Genomic DNA, 25,519 nt, shown 5'->3' with positions numbered 1-25,519 from the left:
TGTACCTGACATGCATTCATAAATCTTACCTAAAACAAAACACAAAATTACTACTCTCTATCTCTCTCTCTCTTTTTTTTTTTTTTAAGATTTTATTTATTTATTTGACAGAGAGAAATCACAAGTAGGCAGAGAGGCAGGCAGAGAGAGAGGAGGAAGCAGGCTCCCTGCTGAGCAGAAAGCCCGATGTGGGGCTTGAACCCAGGACTGGGATCATGACCTGAGCCGAAGGCAGCGGCTTAACCCACTGAGCCACCCAGGCGCCCTTCTCTATCTCTCTCTTAAGAAAAAAAAAAGTTGGGTGTTGTGCCTGGGTGGCTCAGTCGGTTAAGCATCCTACTCTTGATTTTGGCTCACATCATGATCTCAGGGTAGTAAGACTGAGCCCCGCCTTGGGCTCTGTGCTGGGTGGGCATGGAGCCTGCTTAAGATTCTTGCTCTCCCTCTCCCTTGCCACACTCCCTGCTTCTTTCTCTCTCTCTCTCAGAAAAACAAAAACAACAAACACTGTGAACAAATACTGAATTCTAATTTAAATAAAAATACATGTGAGGAATGTCAAAAGTATGGGAGAGTAGCTCTGTGAATTGCGGAAGGCCATGATTCTTTTTATTTCTTGTGATAAAAATCAAAAAGTATTAATTATGAATATGAAAATGTGCTCCTCATGTACCTTGTGACTACCCCTCCCTGCTCCTCCTCCTCCAGTTTTGTTAAGCTGTGCCGTACTGGTCACCAAACTGCAGATCGATGAGAACGCTTGAGATTGTCTTATTTAATATCTAAAAATCTTTGGTATGTGCTAGTTCCTCTTATTTTGAGATTATCTCTAGATGTGTCTACTCTTGTCTGGAAAACGGGCTTATTTTCATGTCAGTCGAGATGGATGCACAGTTCCTTGGCTGTAAACTTCCTCTGACTTAGGGATGTAGGATGGTCCGAGTGACCTATCAGCTGCGTAAGAGACATGCAGAGAAAACGGGCGAGGAATAATAGCTGGACTCTATCAGTCATTCTCTTTTAGATATTTTAACCTCAGTGGGTGGATATTTTAACATATTTTCAGAGCTCTCTTAGTCCCAAGTCCCCTTTCCTAGATTCACTGAGAGGTAGGTTAGGAGTCGTTTTCTCATTGCACAGGAGAGCGACATATACCCAAATTTGGAGGCCACCCATCCAGGTGAGTCGGTGTCAGAACCAGGATGAGAATTTTGCAGCCGACCAGCCATGGGGATCAGTGGGAGGGGGGATTAGGAACGGTTCCCTTCTAGTGACACTAACGAAGACAACCAACCAGATTATAGGTTTCGGATGGCAAGACTTTGGACTGACCTGACGTTGACCCTGTTTTCTTGTAGGTGAAAGAGAATCTGCTTTCGTGCAAGATGCTGTTGCACTGCAAGAGGGACGAGCTTCGGAAACTGTGGATCGAAGGAATTGAACATAAGCATGTCCTGAACCTGCTGGATGAAATTGAGAATATCAAGCAAGTGCCTCAGAAGCTGGAACAGTGCATGGCGAGCAAGCACTACCTCAGTGCCACTGACATGCTGGTGAGAGGACGGTCACACTGACAGTCATTCCCGCTAAGCTAGGAGAGCCCTCGCTCTCGTTCCCCAAGCGCTGGCTTTCATGTTGCCCGTTACAAACTGCCCTCTTGGGACTCACGAGCCCTTGCTGTTGAAGCCCGACTGGTTCTTTTCCTAATTCTAGTGTTCGAAATAGTAGACAATTATTACTGTATTGTCGGCCTTTGGAACCATGGCAAGTCGTATAAGGGTAAAAAAAAAATCCGGTATCTTGATTGTGTTGGCATGGTAATGAGAAGTGTTTGAGTTTCAGAGGAAGAGGGTTAATGAATCCCATTGTATTTTATTGATTTATTTACTGATTTTTTTTTTTTTTTTTTAAAGGAGGCTCCATGCCCATTGTGGAGCTTGAACTCACAACCCTGAGATCAAGAGTTGTGTGCTTTACTGATTGAGCCAGCCAGGTTCCCCTAGTGAATCCCATTTTAAAAAATGAAATCTGTATGAGAGACAGCTTTAGGAGATTGACACACTTGATGTTCCAAGTTCTTTGAAGGGATTGTTATGTGAGGGCTTTTTTTTTTCCCCTTTAAATTGATAAGAAGGAAAATAATACAATGTTGAGAAGGAAAATAATTCTGGAGCAATAATTCTGGAAGGGACTTTGTTAAGCAAGAGTACTCCACAGCCTGGCCTTTAGCCTCTGAGTCCATTCTGTTTTTTTTTTTTTTAAGATTTTATTTATTTATTTATTTATTTGACAGAGAGAGATCACAAGTAGGCAGAGAGGCAGGCAGAGGGGGAAGGGGAAGCAGGCTCCCTGCTGAGCAGCGAGCCCGATGTGGGGCTTGATCCCAGGACCCCGGGATCATGACCTGAGCCAAAGGCAGAGGCTTAACCCACTGAGCCACCCAGGCACCCCACTATTATTTTTTTTTAAAGTAAGCTTTACACCCAGCGTGGATCTTGGACTCAAAACCCTGAGATCGAGAGTCGCTCACTCTACTGACTTGAGCCAGCGGGCTGCCCCCATTCTGTTATTTTTTGAATTAGAAACGAAAATTTGGAGAATGTTGCAGCTGTTTGTACATGTGGCTGAGTGTCTAGAAGATTAATAAAAAATAATATCCGTCTTGTTATTTATTAAGACTGATTTTCTCAGGGCCTGTGGCTCTTAGAGGGCTGCTCTGTCTACCTCTCCTTTCCACACAAGCACCCCCACTGCCATCTGATTCAGAGTTGTGTGGGGGCTACAGAAGCCCTCTAGCAGATGACTACATTTGGATTCTTTTTTCCACAATAGGTGAGCATCCCTTATCTTTGTTTCACCAAATTAGATTGGCTCTAACACTGAGAAAAATACCTAGAGGGCTTGGTGGGAGAAGCAGGGTAAATCATCCAAGTGGTTCCAATTGAGATTTTCAAGAAGAATTTTGCCATAAGTCCTTCATAAGAAGCTTTTAAGGGAATCTGGTAACCGAGACGTGAGATATGTGATGATATTCTATCCTACGTTAAAACCTGGTTGTGTGATAGGAGTGTAAGGGCGCCTGGGTGGCTCAATGGGTTAAGCCTCTGCCTTCAGCTCAGATCATGATCCGAGGGTCCTGGGATCGAGCTCCACATCGGGCTCGCTGCTCAGCAGGAAGCCTGCTTCCCTTCCTCTCTCTCTCCCTGCCTCTGCCTACTTGTGATCTCTCTCTGTCAAATAAATAAATAAAAACTTAAAAAAAAAAAAAGGAGTGAATAGTAAGCTATTCACTTAACCTATCAGCTGAAAGGACAGGAGTACACGTGGAATGCCACCGATGTGTTCCTTCTGCCTGTCGTCTTCAGTGTTCTCCTGTAGACTCTTTCTTCCACTTGTAGGTGGGGTTTGGGAGAGAAGAAGGGGTGTGGGCTGTGGCCTGTATCTTCCAGGTTTGCAGAGGAAATTTTTTTAATTAGAAAATATGGGGGTAGGGTCTAGGTTGGGTCAGCTGGACTATTATAATTGTCAGTTCCAGTTAAAATTATGTGGTTGGGGCGAGTGAGGATCTGGGGAGTGGGGTGGGAAGGAAGAGCAGTTACCTCTGGAAGGAGGTGAGTATATGAGCTATGTTTTCCAGAAGTTCCTTCTTTTTCCTGTTTGTTGTTGTTTATATATTTTGGACACTAATCTTTCGTTAGATATATTTGAAATATCTTCTCCTAGTTGGCGGTTTATCTTTTTACTTTGTTTATGAAGCCTTTTGTTACAAAGAAGTGTTACAATTTAATGCAGCATTTTTTTTTTTTTCAGTGTTTTGAGAGAGAGAGAGAGAGCATGAGTGTCAGGGGGAGGGGTACAGGGAAAGGGAGAGGGAGGGAGAGAGAGAATCTTAAGCAGGCTCCAGGCCCAGCGCAGAGCCCTGAGATCATGACCTGAGTAGAAATCAAGAGTTGGATGCGTAGCTGACTGAGCCACCCTGCTGCTCCATATCCAGTTTTTATTTCAAGAAATTTTTTTTCTATCCCAGTGTCATATAGAGAATCTCCTATGTCTTCTTTAATCCATTTGGAATCTGTTTCCATATATGGTATGAACTAGGGATCTAATTTTATCTTCTGTATAAATAGCCACGTGGCTCAGACCATTTGCTGAATTTATTTCCTCCTGACTTCTAATGCCATCTTGGTCACATACCAACTTTTCATGTATGCATGGGTTTGTCCCTGAGCTCCTTGTTTTGTTCAGTTGGTCCTGTTTATTTCAGCACCGAAAGCATGCTGTTTTAATTACTATTATTTTATGATCTATCTTGATGATAGCAGGTGGAGACGTTCCCTCACCTCGCTTTTCAGAATTATCTGGGCTATTCTTGGCCTGTTACTCTTCCACATGAATTTCAGTTATCAGCTTGTCATATTCCTCAAAAAGTGTCATGAGATGGATTCAATATAAGAATTTCATCTTTGTAATATTGAGTCTTTTCAGTGAATAGGTTTCATTTATTTCTTCATTTATGTTCTATATAATAATGCTTAGTAATGTATCGCTTAGAGGTATTAAATATATCATTTTTTGCTATTGCATTTTTTAGAACAGTGGCTTTTTATTAATAACAACTTCCAGTTATTTGTTGCTGATGTAGGGATGTGATAGACGTTGTTTAATTGATCATATTTCCCTGAATCTAATCCCAATCCTGTCTGCCTGGAAAATGATGATTTATTCTTTAAGGCTTGGCTCAAATTTCATTAGCTCTCTGAATGTCCCAGGTGATTAGATGCTTTTCTCTTAAAAAAAAAAAAAAAAAGAAGATGTATTGTTTTTATTGTGGTAAGAATATTTAGGCTGAGTAGATGCTTTTTTTATTTGTTTGTTTGTTTCCATAAGCTGCGTGTACTTCTTGTAATACAGTTGCTTTTGTTTGTATGGTAGGTCATTGAGGTCAAGGGCTTTATTTTACTTATTTTTGACTGCCCAGTTCTTAGCATAGTGCGCCTCATCTAGTCAGGGTTCCCAGATCATTGGCCAAATGGGTAACTATGGGAAAGACTTTAATATCATTAAACAGAGAATAGGGGGTTTTCTCTCTAGGGGTTCTGGTCTGATTTTTCTCTGGTTTCAGTGTTTGTTTTAACGGCAAGTTTCTCTAGTTTCTAACCTTTCCTTTTTGCAATATTTAAATGAACAGCAAACAATGATTGTAATAACTGTTAATATATATTGAGTTTTCATTACGTTCTGGTACTGTTTTAAGTCGGTTACACTTGTTAACATATTTAATTCTTGCAATAACCCTATAAGAGAGAGGTTTCTGATATGATCCCTATTTCCAGACGAGGTAGTTGCTTTGCATGATCCTAATGTACAATGACGATTTCATGAAGGTAGAATTCAAGGTGTGCTTAAAAGGTTGGAAATTTCCTTCAATTTGACCTTTTGTATATGAGTGAATAGTATGGTCTGTAATTGCTCTTTCCTTGGACTTCCTATGGAAAAAAAAAAATCACATTTCCTTTCCCCACTGTTACATGGTATTAGAAGTAAAATCTACTTAAGGCACCTCAAGGGTCCAAATGAAAAAATCTTTGCTTAAAGACATCAGAGGAAAGTGAATACAAAAAGTTGAGTCTTTCAAAACTCTCCGATTTCCTTGGATTTGTTTATCAAAAGAGTTTGCATTTCCGTTGGAAGGCAGGTGCAGATGGCCAGTAATTTAATCCCTACTCAGGTTCATAAATCCAGAGGAAATAAATCAGTGGTGACCCATGGCTCCTGTCAGCTCCTGCAATTCCTGCCTCACCCTCACCCTGGTCTGATAGCTGTAGACTTGGCTCCTAGATGGGGTATTTATTTCTTCTTTTGATATGATAACCTGAGTATTGCATAAAATAATTAAATTGTCATGACATGGAATGTCTGCAAATAGGCATGGCCTTTTGTTTCCTTCTTCAAGGTAAACAGCTGCTGTTAGCTTATGAAAAGCTAAAAGTGGTCCAACAAGAAGCCCGTATCCGTCACATTGAAATCAGAGACTTGATTAATATTGTAGCCTGTAGCTTTGTGATATGTATGGTTTAAATTAGACCTTTGCAGTCATTGTGCTGGGTTGATGCAAGCACATTAATGACATAATTTCTCGTTGCTGCATCACATTTCTGCAGTCTGTCCTTTGTATTCCACTCACATTAATTGAAGTAATTTTGCCAGTGAAGCGTGTTTCAAACCTCTGCATTTAAATTGAAATTTTAATTCCCTTATTGTCTTGAAAAGACGGCTGAAGATGCCTTGTTACAGGTTTCATTATCACTCAAAACACTCCAGCTGCTGGTTCTAATGTACAATGACTGATTAATTCTGGGAAGAATTATTAATATAAGAATAACAGCTTCTTCCCAGTGGCACGAGCTAACCAGGAAGGTACTTTATGATAGTTAATATTTTTATGAACTTTTTTAAAAGGAAAGTTTATGTGGAAGTCTGCATCAGACTCAAACTGCACAGATGAGCTTTGAAAACCACTTACACCAGTTCGACTGATCAGCCCATAGAAGTCCATTCCTAATTGCGTTCAATTGGTGGAAACTAAGCCAGCACGAGCGGTTTTGAAGTACTTCAGCTGACAGTCACAGGGCCTGTCGCTAAATGTTTTCATTTCCAAGTCTTCCTGAGATGGTAGAGATTTTGAATGTCTCTTAATCATTTATTTACATTAAAAAAAAAGTCATAGCTGTATAGTGAGATAAGGATTATTATAATAATAACTAATATTTATGTAACTGCCTTCTTCCCAGAGAATCCCAGAGATGGCTTGAGAGAATGGTATGGTGGAAATATGTCACTTTTGCTGGTGAAAATATGGCCACAACCGGTACAGAGGGAGTAAGGCAGTAAGGCAGTTTTCTAAGCTCCTGTAATAAAAGTGTATTTGTCGTATTTTCAGCTCACGAGATCCTTTGCGTTTGTTGGATAAACAATCAAAGTTGTGAATGACAGCATGGGTGTTAGTGTGGGTCAGATGGACCTGTGTTTGAATCCCGACTTTGACTTTTACTAGCTGGATGACTTGGGGCTAATTATTCAATTTGACTTGGCTGAAAGTTGGAGTTGGGAATTACATGTATTCCCGAGGGTTGTGGAAGGGATTAAATGAGATACTAAGCTATTTATGTTAAGTCCATACTATATATACAGTAAGTGCTTAGAAATGTTGTTTATAATGAATTGATTAACTGATACTGTAAGAAGGATATAGTGATGGCTCCCTTGTTACAATTTCAAAAACTGGTTGGAGGTGGACTTGATTTGAGCTGATAGAGTTGAAGTAGGCTCGCTAGGTTAAGCATTGTTGATTCCTTCTTCCCTCAAATGGACACTTCTCTGAATGAAAGACTACCCTACACTGTATACAAAGGAGTTCCTGCTGGCACAGAGATTTTCCTCCAAAAACAAACCTAGTCTGACTTAACACATGCACAGAGGGGGATCAGGACCCCGAAGTTCTTTGCCATCTGTTTGGGATTTGACATGGACAAATTTCAGATTCTCTGTATCCCCTTCTTGGCCCACTTTGAGTATATGTTCACAGTTCATAGTATCTGCTGTCTAACCATAAGCAATGCAGTTCGTCAATCAACGATCTAGGAGCAGTTTGTTGTAAAATCTACTCTTAGGTAGCTAAATGTGGTTTTCTGCTAGTATTGTAATTGGGTATAAGCCAGTTCAGTACTGGAGGGTGCTTATCAATAGTGTTGATTTTAGTGTTACAAGGTAGTTGCTGTTAAGCTATTCTTTCTGTCAGTGCTTAGGTGGCAGGACCGGTGGAGCAGTGAGATTGTTCCTTCTGCTGCTGTTAAAACTGTGTCATTAGCAAATAGATGAATTCTTTTCTCAGACTCTGGACAGGGAAGGGGTGATCATGCATCCACTATCAAATGATTAATGTACAAGTAAGAGAAAGGGGGCCAAAGTGCACATCCCTTTCATCTGGTTTGAGAGTTTCTAAGATCTCACAGGAGTGTTCTTTCTCATTATGATGTGGGAATGGTATTGAGGTGAAAGCTCTATAAATATCGAGAGCTGGAACATTCCAGTGAACTTATTGGACCTAGCCTGAAAGTGGTAAGTGACTGCAAAAATGTTTCAATATTCCATATAGGTTTCTCTACACATGATAAAAAATATATCCATGGTCAATAAGGAAATAGATACCATTAAGCCCATCTGTTCCTAGTGTAGTATATTGATTTGAAAGACCAATGCTGATATTCTATACTAATAACAGGCAAGAATTGGGCACTTTTTTTAAAGATTTTATTTATTTGAGAGAGAGAGATGGAAGGGGGCAGGGTCCGAGGGAGAAGCAGACTTCCTGCTCAGCAGGGAGCCTGATGTGGGACTCCATCCTGGACTCCAGGATCATGACCTGAGCTGAAGGCAGTCGCTTAACCAACTGAGCCACTCAGGCGCCCCAGGCACATGTTTTGATAGACTTAACAAAGAATGGGATGATGCCATTGTTGATCACTTGCGTTGTTGGTATACATATCTGAATGTGGCCTTAACCTTGAAGGAGCTTAGATGCTAATAAGGAGAGACACATGAACAAGTAGTGTCTCGTGTCATGATGAGCATGACAAGAAATGGGGACCAGGAATATTGGGGGTGGGGTGGGATAATATGGCTGGCTAGTTAAATAAGGCGATCAGTTGTAGCTGCTTTGAGCTGTATTTGAGATGACCCCTTCATTCCCTTAAATACCTATTTGGTCTTTTTCCAAAAAGGTTTAGGAAGAGCTGAAAACAAAGTTATTAAGCAAGAAACCTTAGTGTTTGTCTAAAATTAAATGAGTAACCTTAGTGTGGCAGCTTCCTTTTTCTCCTGGAGAGTTAAAGTACAAGGCTTGTAAACTATTTTTGTTGGTGCTCAGTGCCCTTTTTATTTATATTTGGTTTTTGAAGGCTAAGGTTTCTTTTCTTTCTTTCTTTCTTTCTTTCTTTCTTTTTTTTTTTTTTTTTTTTAAGATTTTATGCATTTATTTGACAGACAGAGATCACAAGTAGGCAGAGAGAGAGGAAGGGAAGCAGGCTTCCTGCTGAGCAGAGAGACGGATGCGGGGCTCAATCCCAGGACCCTGAGATCACGACCTGAGCTGAAGGCAGAGGCTTAACCCACTGAGCCACCCAGGCGCCCCTGCCTGTTTTATTTTAAAGCACATAGAAATTCTGTTAGATTGCACTGAACCTCATAAGGTTCACCAGTTTTCAGTTGGCTTGCTTGGCTGTAGGACAGTGATTCCCGAAGTCTGTGCATTAGGGACTCCTTCAAGAATTCCAAAGCCCTAAAGCCACACCCTTCACTGATGACATTGACATCTCCGGCGGTTGGATACGAAGTTCAGTAATTTAACGCCCTTCAGGTGATTCCAGTGTACGGATAAATTTGGGGCTGTAGATTTAGGGTATAGCCTATCTATGCTATGCAGCAGAGTAAAACTAATTGTCCTTGACTTCATTTAACACCAGCTCTAATGAATTAGAAGCCACGTATTTGCATACGACAGATATCAGACTGTGATTGATACTCACATTTATATAGAAATGTTGTAGTTTCAAGTTGCTTTGTTGCCGTCCTCTGTTGCGGATTTTGGATAGAGCTGACCCGAGTATTTGGCTCTTATCTAGTATTATAGCCTGATGATTTGGTCAGTAGGAGCGTTGGTGAATGGTTAAATCAGATGCGCTCCGGGTTTGGGTTGACTTGAACTCTTTAGGGCTCTCCTTGGTGCTCTAATTCCTGCATTTCTTACTGTGGTTTCTTATCTGACCTCGCTGGGATTTCATGGGTTGAAATTGGGGCACAAAATTGACTTATTGACAAGTGGTGGCTAGGTACATTGTGGTATAGTGCAAAGAAAATGGATTTAGAAGCCAGATGTTGTTAATTCTAGCCCTGACTCAACATCTCACCAGTTCCGTGAGCTTAGACAAATCACTTTCTCTCTGTTTCGTAGTATTCTCTTCTGTAGAGTCAATATACACATACCCTGCCTAGATTATAGAATGGCTGTGAGAATAAAAATGAAATTTTGTAAGAGTACAGTGCTTTGTAAAACATAAGGTAATATACACATTTAAAAAAGTATAAGTAGCATCATTACCTCACGCAGTGCCAGGTAAGAGAAAAAGCAGTCATCTGGGACGTGTTTATACTGAGCAGCCTTTCTCTCCTGGAGCTACCATCGCTGATGCATACATGTTGTTTTAATCAGATGTGTGCACACACATTTATACACTTCAGTCTGTAGGAGGAATAAACTCAGGCAAGAATAATACACGAGTCCTTTGCTGACCTCCTCTGTCGTATTCCGGATTTCAGACTCATATATGGACTTGCTTGGACAGGTTTCTGATTGGTCAAGATGTGGCCAGATGGGGACCCTATAATTCTGTGGCCGGATGGGAACCCTAAAAATGTATAAATTGCTGCAGGTGATGACGCGTGTTGTTGATGGGAGCACTCCGCCAACTTGACAATGACCTGAGAAGGTGGATTGGTAACTTTTGCTTGGCTTGACAAGATAGGAGGAGCTTGTTGGAGTTTGTTTTCTTTTCGATTCACCCCAGTACTGATGACTTCTTGTTCCTAGCTCTGAAAATGCAAAAAATAATATTCCTTTCATGTTTCTTTGTGGGATTTTAATAGTTGATGTTAGTAAAGAGCTGTGTAAGTGCAGAGCATTTCTTTTTTTTTATTCTTTAATTTTTTAAAATTTCTTTTTAGTGTAACGGAATTCATTGTTTATGCACCACACCCAGTGCTCCATGCAATACGTGCCCTCCATAATACCCACCACCAGGCTCCCCTAACCTCCCACCCTCCACCCCTTCAAAACCCTCAGATTGTTTTTCTGTGTCCATAGTCTCTCATGGTTTATCTCCCCTTCCAATTTCCCTCAACTCCCTTCTCCTCTCCATCTCCCTATGTCTTCCATGTTATTTGTTATGCTCCACAAATAAGTGAAACCATATGATAATTGACTCTCTCTGCTTGATTTATTTCACTCAGCATAATCTCTTCCAGTCCCGTCCATGTTGCTACAAAAGTTGGGTATTCATCCTTTTTGATGGAGGCATAATACTCCATAGTGTATATGGACCACATCTTCCTTATCCATTCATCCGTTGAAGGGCATCTTGGTTCTTTCCACAGTTTGGTGACTGTGGCCATTGCTGCTATAAACATCAGGGTACAGATGGCCCTTCTTTTCACTACATCTGTATCTTTGGGGTAAATACCCAGTAGTGCAATTGCAGGGTCATAGGGAAGCTCTATTTTTGATTTCTGGAGGAATCTCCACACTGTTCTCCAAAGTGGCTGCACCAGCTTGCATTCCCACCAATGCTGTAAGAGGGTTCCCCTTTCTCCACATCCTCTCCAACACCGGTTGTTTCCAGTCTTGCTAATTTTGGCCATTCTAACTGGTGTAAGGTAGTATCTCAATGTGGTTTTAATTTGAATCTCCCTGATGGGTAGTGATGATGAACATTTTTTCATGTGTCTGATAGCCATTTGTATGTCTTCATTGGAGAAGTGTCTGTTCATGTCTTCTGCCCATTTTTTGACATGATTATCTGTTTTGTGTGTGTTGAGTTTGAGAAGTTCTTTATAGATCCTGGATATCAACCTTTTGTCTGTACTGTCTTTTGCAAATATCTTCCCCATTCTGTGGGTTGCCTCATTGTTTTGCTGACTGTTTCCTTTGCTGTGCAGAAGCTTTTGATCTTGGTGAAGTCCCAAAAGTTCATTTTCGCTTTTGTTTCCTTTGCCTTTGGAGACATATCTTGAAAGAAGTTGCTGTAGCTGATATCGAAGAGGCTACTGCCTATGTTCTCCTCTAGGATTCTGATGGATTCCTGTCTCACATTGAGGTTTTTTTTATCCATTTCGAGTTTATCTTTGTGTAGGGTGTAAGAGAATGGTCGAGTTTCATTCTTCTACATATAGCTGTCCAGTTTTCCCAGCACCATTTATTGAAGAGACTGTCTTTTTTCCACTGTATATTTTTTTCAGTGCAGAGCATTTCTAATGGATTTGGGGGTCTTGGAGATTGGGGGAAATTGTCTTGATTTAAGTGTGAGCAGGTCTCAGAGACCTGCTTTGCCAACTCTGTAACTGTTTCTTGTCCCAGAATAACAAATATGATATAGGAAGTAAGTGACTTTGGAACATTTGTCAAATGAGGATATCTTACCTAGTGGTCTTTTCTCTTGTATTTTGGAATAGAAACCTAGGATTTAATGCTGTCTTTATGGAGCACTGATGGGCATTGAGAATTGGAGGAACCATCGGGACCCTAAGATTAGCAAGAGTGAAGGATTTTTGTTTGTGTGATCTTTTCCATAAGCAATTAAAATTCTTAACTGTCTCTTAAGGTGTGAGGTATTGTTTAATTTCATCAGAAAGTATTTGTGAACTGATCTATTATAAGTCCATTTAGAACAAATAAGGCTCTTAATTTGGCATTATGTATTAGAAGCTCTAAATAAATATATTATTTTGGACTTGGAATTCTACTTCTAGAATGTTAAGGATAGAGTTAAGAATTTTAATTATATGATAATTATCCTTGTATACAATTTTTATCACAGGAAGATATGTGAAAATAAGAGAATAGCAATTACCTAGTATGGGGAAATGGTTTAAGTCATTTGTGGAATATTCATTTTATGTGTATGAATGCCAAAAATACATTGGCTAATGGTCACATGTTTCCAATATATGGCCAAATGGAAAAAGCACATTTAAAAACAACAATACTTTTTAAAAACTGTGTGTGGAAAAACACTTGGAAAGAATCAGGTTAAAATACATGTTACCTGATTAGTGAGAATGTGGACCATCTTTTTCCTTTGTGATTTTTGTGGTTTTCAAGTTGTCTTGATCATGTAGTTTTATAATTTGGGAGAAAAACAAAGGTTAAGAAACATATCTGGGCCTTTTTTTTGTTTGTTTGTTTAAACCTGTGAAATTAGGGTGGGACCCTAAGGCTGTCCTGACAGCCTTTGAAGGTTTCTTACAATAGAAAATACAGCCTTTCATTTCTCAGATACTGTCCTGTGAGGCTTGGACTGATGGAATATCTTAAAAGAGCTGCCACCCCTACGTTACAAGAGGAAAAAAGAAAAAGCAAAGATTTTCGCTGAAGTTATAGGAATTATTTGTGGTGGAACACCCTGATGTTTAGGAAAAAAAAAACAAAACCCAAAAACCAAAAAGAGGGGGGAAGGCCCAAAGAAGACTTAAATAGCTTAGTCGAATGGTATGCTTTGAGAACAAGCCCGTGTCTCGCAGCAGTGGTGGGTTGAGCTCCGTGGTGAAACCTGCAGTCCCATTTGATCTCTCCTGAGTTTTGTTTTCTGAGATAGATTTGAAGATACTTTAAAGAAGAAATCCACAAGAAAAAGTGCTTTTCTTCGACAGCGCTTTATCTTGCAGGTCCCCCTCCGTTCATTCACTTATCAATAACTTCATCTCATTTGCTTTATCCTGTAAATTCCATTAACTCCCCGGCAGTCTATTGCATTAAGCCTTTACTACCTAATACCGCCTCATTTACATTGACACATGCTTGACCTCAGCCCTTCTCCTCTCTTTGCTAATGCACTGACAAGCTGGGATGCCTCTCTGGAGCATTATCATTTGGTTGTTAGCACAACTAATAACAGCCCTTCATTTGAACTGATGAAGGTTTATTAAATAAAAACATGTAATAGCCGTGGCAGTAATGAAAGGAGAATGGAAGGAGACGACAGCATCCTGTTTTTAATGGTGAGAGCATGCTGAGTCTGCATTATAGGTATTGGGTTTCCAGAGGGAGCAGGGGCACCTGAATGGGGCTGATCAATACTCTGTTAGCCAACCGACTTTAAGAATGGGCACTTTTGACTGCCGGATTTGATCACTGCGGATTGGCTGCGGGCTGACTAGTTAGGGTGGAAAAAAGTGTTCTTGCTTCAGGCCCTTGGCCTTGCCCTGTGATGCCGCTTTCTTGGGAAGTCTGTTGTTAAGTTCCAAGCTGTTAATCGCCCAGAGGCCTGCAGTCAGTGGCAAAACACAGCCATAGGAAGCCAGATCTTCTCCAGGAAAGCTGGGATCCGGGCTTCTGTTTTTCCTACAGATCCCCTAAGACTTCTCTAAACCTCCACTACAGCTCTGGGCCTTGAATGGAGTCCCTCATTTTGCTCCACATGCCCCATGCTCTGCCTCCCAACTTCCTTCTCGTGCCCTTTCCCCAACCTGTTAGTATGAAGAGCAGACTAAGCCGTCCTCTGCATGTGTCCCCTGTCGTGGCTGCTGTCCTATTACAAACACAGGTCGAGTGGAGGTTGCTTTAAGTTTACGTTTAACAGGATGTTGTTCAACAAAATCCTTTGGGGTCACCTTTGTGGTTTTATGTTAAAATATATGTGTATATATGTGTACATACTTGTTAAATTTTTCGTAGATTCTGTGATGTGATTAAATACATAGGTTCTATTATTATAAGGCCACAGTGGTCTACAAACAGCACCGTGCTGTCCTAGATGCATCAAAGCTTTTAGATCTCCTAAAATGAATAGATTAAACCATATAAAACAGCTAATACTGGGTCATTTTTTACTTGTAAAAACAGTTTGCTGTGGTTCAAATTTCAAACTAATGTGTGAAAGATACTGTGTTTTTGTTTTGGGGAAGTTTCAAGCTGCGTTTAGTTGTTGTTGGGTTTTTTTTTTTTTTTTTTTTTTTTTTTTTGGTTTTTTGGTTTTTTCAAAATTCCTGTCTGATAGAGAGCCAAATTTCTACTTTGGGCAATGTGGTATAACCAAGTGGAAATGTTTGGTAAGTGATCTGGGATTCTTGGTGGTAAACATCTTCAGTGCTTGTGTAATGTGGGTATGGCTCATTCTGCAATCAGAGGGAGACTTCTTGTGTGCATGTAGGACTCCCTGAGCCTGACAGTGTACGGAGACTTCCGGGTGGAGGGCTGTCTTGACGGATAGTGAGGGATAGGGCCTGAAGTCACCAGAGTTTGTCTTCTAGCCATTTGGGAGCCTGGGTGGCAGTTGCCAAGTGACCTGGGCTCAAAGTCAATGCCTGAGTTCAGGGCCCGCTTCTTTTGTCCATAGCCAAAGATTTCTGGTATTCTTAGTTGAGATTCTTCCAAAAGTTTAACTTGTGTTGTCTTACTTACTTACCTAAGTATAGGAAGGGAGAAGGTATCCATTCTCTGGAATAGCCCAGTTTCTTATTTTTTTACTGTTACTGCATCTGTAAGTTGAAACAAGGCAACATTTTCAGAATAGGGTCATGTCGTTTCCCTAGAAAAACACTTCCTTAAGGGAGACATACAGACCTACTGAAAAGTGATAAAACATTTTGGAACCATGTAATTATTGGAGTCCTGAAGGAAACACTTGTTTGGACTCAGCAGTAGGAACACATTTGCTTTCTTTAGGGGAACGTGATTGCCAAAATAAGCATTTTCCTTAGCTAGCAGATGGTTTAGTTAGTTACTAATGTTCCTTACCATTGTGTCTCTCCCCTCCCCCAACTAAAATAATAATAATAATAATAATAATAGATCAGTAATTTGATCTTTTGATTGCCGGATCAATCTTTTCTAGTATCTCTTTTCTAGTATCTCTTCAATGAAACAGCTGTTGAGAATGGCCAACTTTGGTGTTCTCCAAAACATTTCGATTGATCTATGTTAAAGCATAAAGCTAGAGCTTTTTACCTAATCAACTTGGATGAGATTAGCAGAAGACAGACACTTAACTATGAAACACTTAACTATGAAATAATAATTTCATACTTTAAAATGAAATTGAGAAATAGACATTTGGTAAAGAAAATTTAAGGGTACTATAGTTCTTAATCAGAAAGATGGCCTTTGTTGTAAACTTAGCTCTCAGCTCATGGTGAACTTTTTTTGAAATACCAGACCATTCCTGATGATGTGCATTTTAACTGTACTTTAGTTAAGTTGGTTACTTAGTTGTGGAAGCATTTTTAGGGATTTCCGTTTTCTTCAATGGATACATTTTTAGTAGCAAAACATGCTGTTCAATATTATGTATTAAAACATTTTGAAAATGCTAGCTTATTTCATAATCCTAAAGGCAATGTTTTTCAAGTCTAGAATGGAGTTCTGTTCTTTAAGAAGTTTCCAGCTGTGGTGAGTAGAATACTGATGTTCAATTGAGTAGTAATTGGAATTGTATGAAAACAATCCCTACTTGTAGTATCTCCCCCAACCCCCTAATTTTATTTTTGAAAATGTGTAAGAAAACTTCCGAATCATTTAATTGGCTCATTTTATACTAATCTACCTTTAAGAGATGGTGTGGCCTATCTGAGAATTCTAGAAGGTCGTACTAGAGATCATTTGGGGCATGAGTGTATGTTATTCCTCTGTGGGAGAGGTGTAGACAGCAATAACCTCCTATATTGTTGTCTATTTGATTTTTCATCTGGTATGTCTTCTGTAATAATACATATTTGATGTTGTATGTCACACTTAAAAACCCAGTTTTAGTAATTTCTCATAGCACTTCACCTGTAAGACCATTTTAGACCATTTTGTTGCTGTCCACTTTAACCCAACTGCATCTGTTGAATTCTTGTTAATGTTTCATCAGTGGTATTTAAAAAGTACTCTGTAGACATTAAATTTGGAAAACAGTGAAATGATTCATAAAAGGACCACATTAGAAAAAAACAGAACAACTCGTTAGTTGTATTTTTACCAATAGTTATTTGTATCTAAATGTGGGTGGCTATTTAATGATTTTTTTTTAAAGACTTTATAAGTAATCTCTATGTCCTATGTGGGGCTTGAACTTAGAACCCTGAGATCAAGTTGCATGCTTTACCAACTGAACCTGCCAGGCACCCCAAGGATATTTAATGACTTCTAATAAAGCCTAAGTATTAGTAAATGCCTGGAAACCAGGTCCTCTCCTCCCCACTACTCTCCCCCCGCCCCAAACACACAACAGTGTGACCATCAGTGGTTGTTGGTTGGGTTGACTGTTTTCTGCTTCACCAAGTTTTGCTTATGTGTAAGCTTTATGGTATGAGCTGCTTGAAATCAGGTAAGTGTCCGGTTTCTATAAACTGATGTTCTAGATATCATATGTTGCACTGACAAATATTTTATTTTTTTAAGGATTTTATTTTTTAAGTGATCTCTACACCCGGTGGGGGGCTGGAACTCACAACCCCGACATCGAGGGTCGCATGCTCCACTGACCGAGCCAGCCAGGCGTGCCCCATTTTAAACATTTTGATGTGTACAGGCAGTGGCATTAAGAACATTTACACTGTGCGACATCACTACCGTCCAGCTCTGGAACTTTTTCATCTTCCCAAACTGCAGCTCTGTACCCATTAAATAATAACACCTCTTTTCCCCCCAGCTTCCTGAAACCACTCTTCTACTTTCTGTCTCTATGAATTTCCCTCTTCTAGGTACATCATAGAAGTGGAGTCACCCAGTATTTGTACTTTTGTGTCTGGCTTATTTCACTTAGCAGAATGTTTTCAAATTCCACCCATGTTGTAACATATTGGTACCACTCTTTTTTTTTTTTTAATTTTAATTTAAGTTCAATTTAACTACATATAGGGTATTATTAGTTTCAGAGGTAGAATTCAGTGACTCATTGGTAGCAAGTAATACCCAGTGCTCATTCCATCAAGCGCCCCCCTCAATGTCCATCACCCAGTTACCCCATCCCCCACCCACCTCCCCTACAGCAACCTTCAGTTTATTCCCTGGAGGTAGGAGTCTCTTCCTCTGGTTTGCCTCCCTCTTTTTTTTATCTTATTTTATATTTCCTTCCCTTCCCCTATCTTTGTCTGTTTTGTTTCATAAATTCCACACATGAGTGAAATCGTATGGTATTTGTCTTTTTAAACTGACTTATTTTGCTTAGCATAATATCCTCTCGGTCCATCCACTTCATTGCAAATGGCAAGGTTTCATTCTTTTGATGGCTGAGTGATACTCCATGGTATAAACACACCACATCCTCTTTATCCATTCATCTCTCAGGACATCTGGCCTCTCTCCATGTTTTGGCAATTGTAGCCAGTTCTGCTGTAAACATTTGGGTGCAGGTGCCCCTCTGAATCACCATTTTTGTATCCTTCCGATAAATACCTAGTAGTACAATTGCTGAGTCTTAGGGTAGTCCTATTTTTAACTTTTTGGGGAACCCCCATACTGTTTTCCAGAGTGGCTGCACCAGCTTGCATTCCCACCAACAGTAAGAGGATTCCTCTTTCTCCACATCCTCGCCAACATCTGTTGTTTCCTGAGTTGTTAATTTTGGCCATTCTGACTGGTGTGAGGTGGTATCTCGTCATGGATTTGATTTGTATTTCCCTGATGCCGAGTCACGTTGAGCATCTTTTCGTGTGTCTCTTAGCTGTTTGTATGTCGTCTTCTGACAACTATTTTCTTAAAATCACTTTTAGTACCACTTAGTGAGATTAGAGTAGGGGAGGACAGTGGCCTTGCCTAGGTCTCATAATTACAGCTTTTAATAAATGAAGGCCAGAAAATTAGAGCACTGTATTTTCATATAAAAATAAGACTACTCTGTCGTCCGTGTGGTAAGGTTTTCAAGTCTTTGAAATTCTTATGGTACTCTTGATTATATATATTAATTGTACTTGTATTTTGGGTCCAGAAAACATACTCAGAAAGTTTGCCATCTAAGTGGTTATAATGGTTCTATGAACAAACAATACTTTACTGAAAATGTTGCATTTAGCAATGTTAGTAACACCTTGTGAGGTTGCTTTTCTTTTCTTTCTTTTTTTTTTTTTTTTTAATTTTATCCATTCATTTGGCAGACAGAGATCAGAAGCAGGCAGAGAGGCAGGCAGAGAGAGAGAGAGAGGGGGAAGCAGGCTCCCCGCTGAGCAGAGAGCCTGATGCGGGACTCGATCCCAGGACCCCGAGATCATGACCCGAGCCAAAGGCAGAGGCTTAACTCACTGAGCCACCCAGGTGCCCCACCTTGTGAGGTTGCTTCATCCACAGAATAAATAGATTCTGTTAAAAATCTAATTTCAGTGAGCACTCAGTATGTGCCAGGCACTGTGGTTAGTGCTTAACATTATATATATATATATATATATATATATATATATATATAAATAAAGTGGGTTTTGAAAGTTGACATTATCTTATAATTTTGTATTTGGAACATGAACTATTTGGGTTAAAAATCCACATATAAATTCCTACAAACAGATTGAGCGTGGATGTGCGGTGGGTGATTTTTAAGCTTAAATATCTCAGCTGGATTTTATTACCTTAAGGGATAAGGCTACATGATGGGCCAGTGGCTTACCAAATTATTTTTCATTTTCTGGATCTCGATGTCACCAAAGGTTAATGCATCCTCTTTTCTCTGTTAGAGACCCGAGTTAAAATCCATTTTAGAGCATACGTGTAAATGAATTTGTTGTTGTTTTTCCTCCTTGGGGATGCAGTGGTCATTTTGTGAGGCTGCTTTTCCATTTGGAATCGTTGGCAGCTCGCATGCGGCCCAGGGGCTCTTGTCCCAGAGGCAGTTGCCAGCCAGCATGAAAATGGACTAGCAGGCTGCAGGGGACAGAGCTGGCCCAGGGCTTGTCATTTTTTCATGCCTCCATTCTTTCTCAGTTAACTCAAGGAAACTTATTTGCTACTGGCATCTGATTATAGCACATCACAAAGCAAGCGATGTGTTTGTGGGGAAGCCTTTGCATTTTCCTCCCCATCTCAGGCCAGTTTGTATTCGGCGGCTCCAGGCTTTCTGTATTCGCTGCCTGGCTGCTCCCAAATGACCGTGTGTACTGGTGTGGGTCAGTGGTCAGCACTCTGGACTGTTGGTATGGTTCGGGGCTCTTATTTTCTCTTGCTTTTCTATACATGCTGACACGTAGGCGAATGCATGTTTATATCCCTAATTACACTTACTGTTTTTACCCTGAAGTGTCATTCATTATTACCTTTATCTGTACCTTTTAGGCATATTTACAAGTATAACCTGGGTAGGGAATTGCCATAGCACAGGAGTCCCTTTGGGGAGCTTGGTAGGGCTCTTTTCCCTCTGAGTTCAGCTTGTAGTTCTCTCTTTCCTATTATCACTACTACTACTATGGCTATTGTTATTACATTCTTTGTAATTCTCTCTTGCTTTTATTTTTCTCCTAAGGAATAGTACCTAGAGTACACTCTTCACATTGTTATTTTCTTTAAAAAACAAAATATATATATATATCTGGGGGTGCCCGGGTATCTCAGTCAGTTAAGCATCCAACTCTTGATCTCAGCTCAGGTATTGATCTAAGGTGTGAGTTCAGGCCCCATGTTAAAAAAAAGTATCTAGTGCGCCTGGGTGGCTCAGTGGGTTAAGCCTCTGCCTTTGGCTCAGGTCGTGATCCCAGGGTCCTGGGATCAAGCCCTGAATCGGGCTCTCTGCTCAGCAGGGAGCCTGCTTCCCCCTCTCTCTCTGCCTGCCTCTCTGCCTACTTGTGATTTCTGCCTGTCAAATAAATAAATAAACAAATCTATCTTAAAAATCTCTACAGAAAGACAAATATAATCTTTATATACATGGATAAATGGGATCATATAATACTTGCTTTTTTTTTTCCTTTTTAGTTATTGCTTTCGTTTCAGAGTGAGTTGTTCCAGGCTCCCTGAATTCCTCATCTTCATTCGTTGTAGGCATTCTCACGCTATTTTTATTCATCCAGTCTTTTTTGTCTTAAAATCTCCCAAATTGTACTTTACACCAGGAGTGTTTTTGTCTCCATAGTTTATCTCCTATTAAGCATTCATATCCTGTTTCTTCTTTCGAACTGGATCAGGCCAAGGAGAGGTGAGGACTGCTATTTTCTCCTTGTAGCATTCATGTAACACATGCATTTCCCTCCGTGTGTGTGTATATTAGAAAGAGTGAGAGAGATTTGTATCTATGTGTAGACAGGCGTGGAGACTTAAGCCAGTGAAGCTCTGACTCATGAGCACCATGGGAATTATTTAAAAATTTATGCAGTGCGCTCTCACTTAGTCTTAGTCTTAAAAAGCTAAATTTGGGGTGCCTGGGTGGCTCAGTCGTTAAGCGTCTGCTTTGGCTCGGGTCATGATCCTAGGGTCCTGGGATCGAGCCCCACATCAGGCTCCCTGCTCAGCAGGAAGCCTTCCTCTACCTCTCTCACCCTCCTGCTTGTGTTGCCTCTCTCCCTGTCTCTCTCTCTCTTTGCCAAATAAATTAAGAAAGTAAAATCTTAAAAAAAAAAAAAGCCACATTTGATTAAAAGCTGATTGAAATCATTAGTATGTGGACCTCTTATGAGAATATGGATGATACGGTTTAATCGGGAGGGTCACTTAGCTTGTGTCTGTTAACAGGCAGTATGTGTGGGAACAGGTAATATGTACGTCTTTGCGGCGCTTCAGATGCCTTCTTGTTTTACAGGATTGTTTTCGTCAACATTATTTCTCTTTAGACCTTAGAGCGTCCCAAGGCAAAAGTAGGAGGCCTAGCCATATTACACTCTTCGAAGTCTGATATATGTTACTAAGGTTCTCAGGAACTCATTTTTGACCAGACCTTTAAAAAATACAGTCATATATTTTTCTAAAATCAAGTCTCCTCTTGAAAGTCTCAGAGTCTCATAAAAGAAGGTCTCCAACAGTAGTAGTTTCCTATTTCTAATTCGGCTCAGTTAGGTCGTTGTCCTACTTAATCATTTTTTTTTTTTCCTCTCCTGTGCAGGTGTCAGCAGTCGAGTCCTTGGAGGGCCCCTTGCTGCAGGTGGAAGGACTGAGTGACCTTAGGTTGGAGCTTCACAGCAAGAAGATGAACCTCCACCTGGTTCTCATAGATGAGCTGCATCGGCACTTGTACATCAGATCCACGAGCCGGGTCGTGCAGCGGAACAAGGAGAAAGGGAGAGTGAGGTTGGTTCAAGGGGCTCCCGGCTGCGGTGTCTCGTGGCAGCACAGAATTATAAGGAATGTTATTTGTTTCCCAGAATACTGTGGTCATTGATTTACTTCTTGCTTTTGCCTTTTTTCTTTTTTTAACTTTTTAACATACTGTCCTTGAAGCTATAAGATGGTTTTATAATAGCAAGTATTCCATATTCTGAAAGGCTGACATCCGAAGTTTCTTCATTCCTTCGTTGTACATTTATTATGGTTGTTTTATGTAAAGATAAGAAACATCTACTCTGGGCCTTTTTACTGGATCAGGGATACTCTGGCATACCTCCGAAGGAAGAGAAAAGATGCTTAAATCGTATGGTACGTTCAGCATAATGAAGGAGTTGCAGTGTCTGAACTGGACTTAAAAGATTCCTTGTTACTTAGGGTTGTGCTCTGCTTAAGACAATCTTCTTTCTAGAGTAGTTCAAGAGAGCTTCAGAGCAAACGCTTTCCTTTTATCCCTGGGCTGATGGTAGCATAGGCCTATACTTAAGGGCCTGGGTGTGGACTCAAGAAATTCATTAGGTTATTCTAGACCTGGCAGGGAGTAAGACTAGATCTTAAGACAGTTAAGACAGTAGAATACTGACGTTACTAACATATATCAGACAGCTGTGCATGTCCTAGTCTTTCTAACATTCCTTTAAAATAGTCAGAAGATCTCTTAAGAAGGCACTTGCAGCAGTGTCTGCCAGAATACAGGTGCTTGTGCTTTTTCCTCCAGCTGCGGACAAGAGGAGCGCTGGAAGTAGTGCATGCTGGGGATGAAGTCTCTGAAGTCCTGTCCTATTCAGTTTAGTTCAAGGCTCTGACGGAAAGCGAAGTTTCTATCTATTTCCTGCATTTGGGCACTAGAAAATCTTCTGCTGGGCACACAAATTGACCTGAGGGTTATGTATCTGAGACATGACTTCAACACTGGATCTGGATAGAACGTTAGTTCCTTGGTGGAGAGTAGTGTTAGGTGGGGGCCAACGCTGAGGAAATTCCTTCTGTAGTGTGTGGTGGCAAATAGCAGGTCTGAATCGATTGCTTCCCATGTAAGGATTAAAAAAAACAAAACAAAAACAAAAACCAAACCACTCTGGGTCCTGTGAAAATACTGTGTAACATAATGGAAAATAAGCATTACCTTAAAGTCTCAGAGCATTTATTTGAAAGAATAATTTTCTAAATCAAAATATGAAAATTTAAGATGCTTAACCTTGAGTTCTCTAAAAGATGCAGGATGATGTAATAGATTAGATTATTCAAAATTATTATTTCTTCTTCCACTGTAGTGGGAGAAGTATATGATCTTTGATTTGTTTTGGGGTTTTTTTTTTGCGGGGGAGGGGGTCATACGTTTTCATACTGTTAGCATGTGACACAAGGAGGGGCTCAAAATGTGCCCGTGGCAGGGAGCATACCCTCTTGTTAAAGACTCTTGTCAGGATGGCGTTAGGTACAGAGGAGAGCCACGTGGCACTGAGCTAAGATTGTTGAGCTACCTAGCCTGGATCAGCCAGCCAGCAAAATACGTGCCTGTTGAACATAACTGAGATTTTGTGGTTGTTTGCGACAAGCATATAGCTTCTGTGAGAGGTGGATGGGGAGGGAGCAAGAAGAATGAAATTGGTAGAGATACAAAAAGAACTAACTAGAACATGAGCAAAATCTAAGAACAGATGAAATAAAGTAGGGAAAGTCAGTCATTGTTTAAAGCATTAGAGAGAAGAATTGGCTCAGTGATAAGGAGGGAGCAATTTCCTCATCATAAAGAGGAAAAAAGACAAGATGATAGAAAGATCTTAGTTGTATAGATAGTAGAGGATAGTGATTTTAGTTGTTCTGTAGAACAATGCTAACATGATAGTGTTTGGGGCTGAATTGTGTTCCCCTAAAATTGGGGTATCTAAAGTCCTAACTGCCAGGACCTCAGGCTGTGACTAAGCTTGGGGATAGGATCTTTGAAGAGGTAAGGAAGTTAAAATGAGGTCATTAGGATGGGCCCTACTCCCACTATGACTGGTGTCTAAGAGGATACAGACTTGCCCAGAGGGAAGATCCCATGAAGACATAGTGCTAAGATACCATCTACAACATAAGGACCGAGTCCTCAGAAGGAACCACCCTTCTCACCACCTTGATCTGGACTTCTGGCCTCCAGAACTGTGAGAAAGTAAATTTCTGTTGTTTAAGCCACTCAGTCTGGGATACCTTATTATGGCAGCCCTAGCAAATGAATACAGAGAGAAATAGAGGAATAATTACAGTGTATATAAAGAAATCTACTTAAAAAAAAACCCAAAAGGCCTTGATCTGCAAATCAAAAGGATTTAAGGTAGAAATTAATGAAAAAACTTAGTCTTCGATGGGATCAGGAAATCTTCATGAATTTTTAAAAATTTCTGTACAGAATAGGAAGAAAAATTGTTATCTTCTGTGACAGAGATAGTTATTTGCCTGCCTGATATCCATTCACTCGTTCTTCATTTTTAATGACAACTCTCATTTTGTTCCTAGCAGCTAAGACTATATTTCCCATCATGCTACATAGCTAAGGGTGAGACTTTTGCTTGCAAGCTTTTGAATCAGGGCTCATAGGAAAATTCTTTAAAGGTGCCAGCCAAACTGGTATACTCACTCTTTTAACCCTTCACTTGCTTTCCTTTATTTCCTGTCAAGGACATGGATTGGTGCCATGAAGCCATCTTGAATGCTAGGTGACCTTGAGGACGGAAGGCCCATCCTAAACAGCTTAATAGCATTGATCCTCCTATGTATTCCTAAATGGATTACATCTTTTATATGAGAGGAGGGAAAAATTTTTATTGTACTCAGGCCATTGCTATTTTAAGTCCTCTGTTTTAAACAGTTAAACCTAGGCCTGATAAACAGGAGCAAAAATCAGGATCACCAGAATTTTCTGAACAAGAAAAGCCAGAAGACAGCAGAATAAAGTCTACAAAGTGTTGAATGGGGCCGAGTTAGGACCAAAGATTTCTATATCCAGCCAAATGGACACTAATAAGCATGGGCAGCAGAGAGACATTCTGAGATATAAATTAACAACAAAAAGAAGTAGTGTTTTTATTTTCCTAAGAAAAATACTCAAAGATGGTACAAACCAAAATCAGCAACTTGAGAACAATAAAGTTGTAGGTAGGTTGAAATTACTATAAGAACTACACATCATTAAATATGTAAATTTGCGTTTACATAACTGACATATTTTTATGAGATCAAAAATATAAGCTGAAGCTATTTTTGACAAAGGTCTATGTGGTCAAAGAGTACTCTACAATACACAGGATTGTCTCTCGACATTAAGTTCCAAACTGGGAAATTTCGACTGGCAGGAGAGAAAAAGGAATGCTGAATTCTTATATAGGATGAGTTAGACTTTGTTCTGGATTTGAATAATGGGAGGAAATGTTTAATTTCATATTTATTAACCTAGATATGTGTGTTTAAGGATTTCTGTATTGAAAGTCATGAGAG

General features: G+C 40.1%; 1 protein-coding gene across 1 annotated transcript in view; it reads left to right on the top strand.

Moving 5' to 3' along the window:
* LOC111151981 (exocyst complex component 4) overlaps positions 1–25,519 on the top strand; it is a 722,606-nt gene that overhangs the window by 34,838 nt on the left and 662,249 nt on the right. The window contains exons 3-4 of the mRNA XM_022510235.1: positions 1,359–1,553; positions 21,825–22,009. Coding sequence (XP_022365943.1) covers positions 1,359–1,553; positions 21,825–22,009 — 380 coding nt within the window. The remainder of the gene's footprint in view (positions 1–1,358; positions 1,554–21,824; positions 22,010–25,519) is intronic.

Source organism: Enhydra lutris, unplaced genomic scaffold, assembly GCF_002288905.1.
Source record: "Enhydra lutris kenyoni isolate GAN:26980312 unplaced genomic scaffold, ASM228890v2 scaffoldscaffold27, whole genome shotgun sequence".
Taxonomy (NCBI): domain Eukaryota; kingdom Metazoa; phylum Chordata; class Mammalia; order Carnivora; family Mustelidae; genus Enhydra; species Enhydra lutris.
Note: the sequence above shows the minus strand (reverse complement) of the source record. Positions and strands in the feature narration are given on the sequence as shown.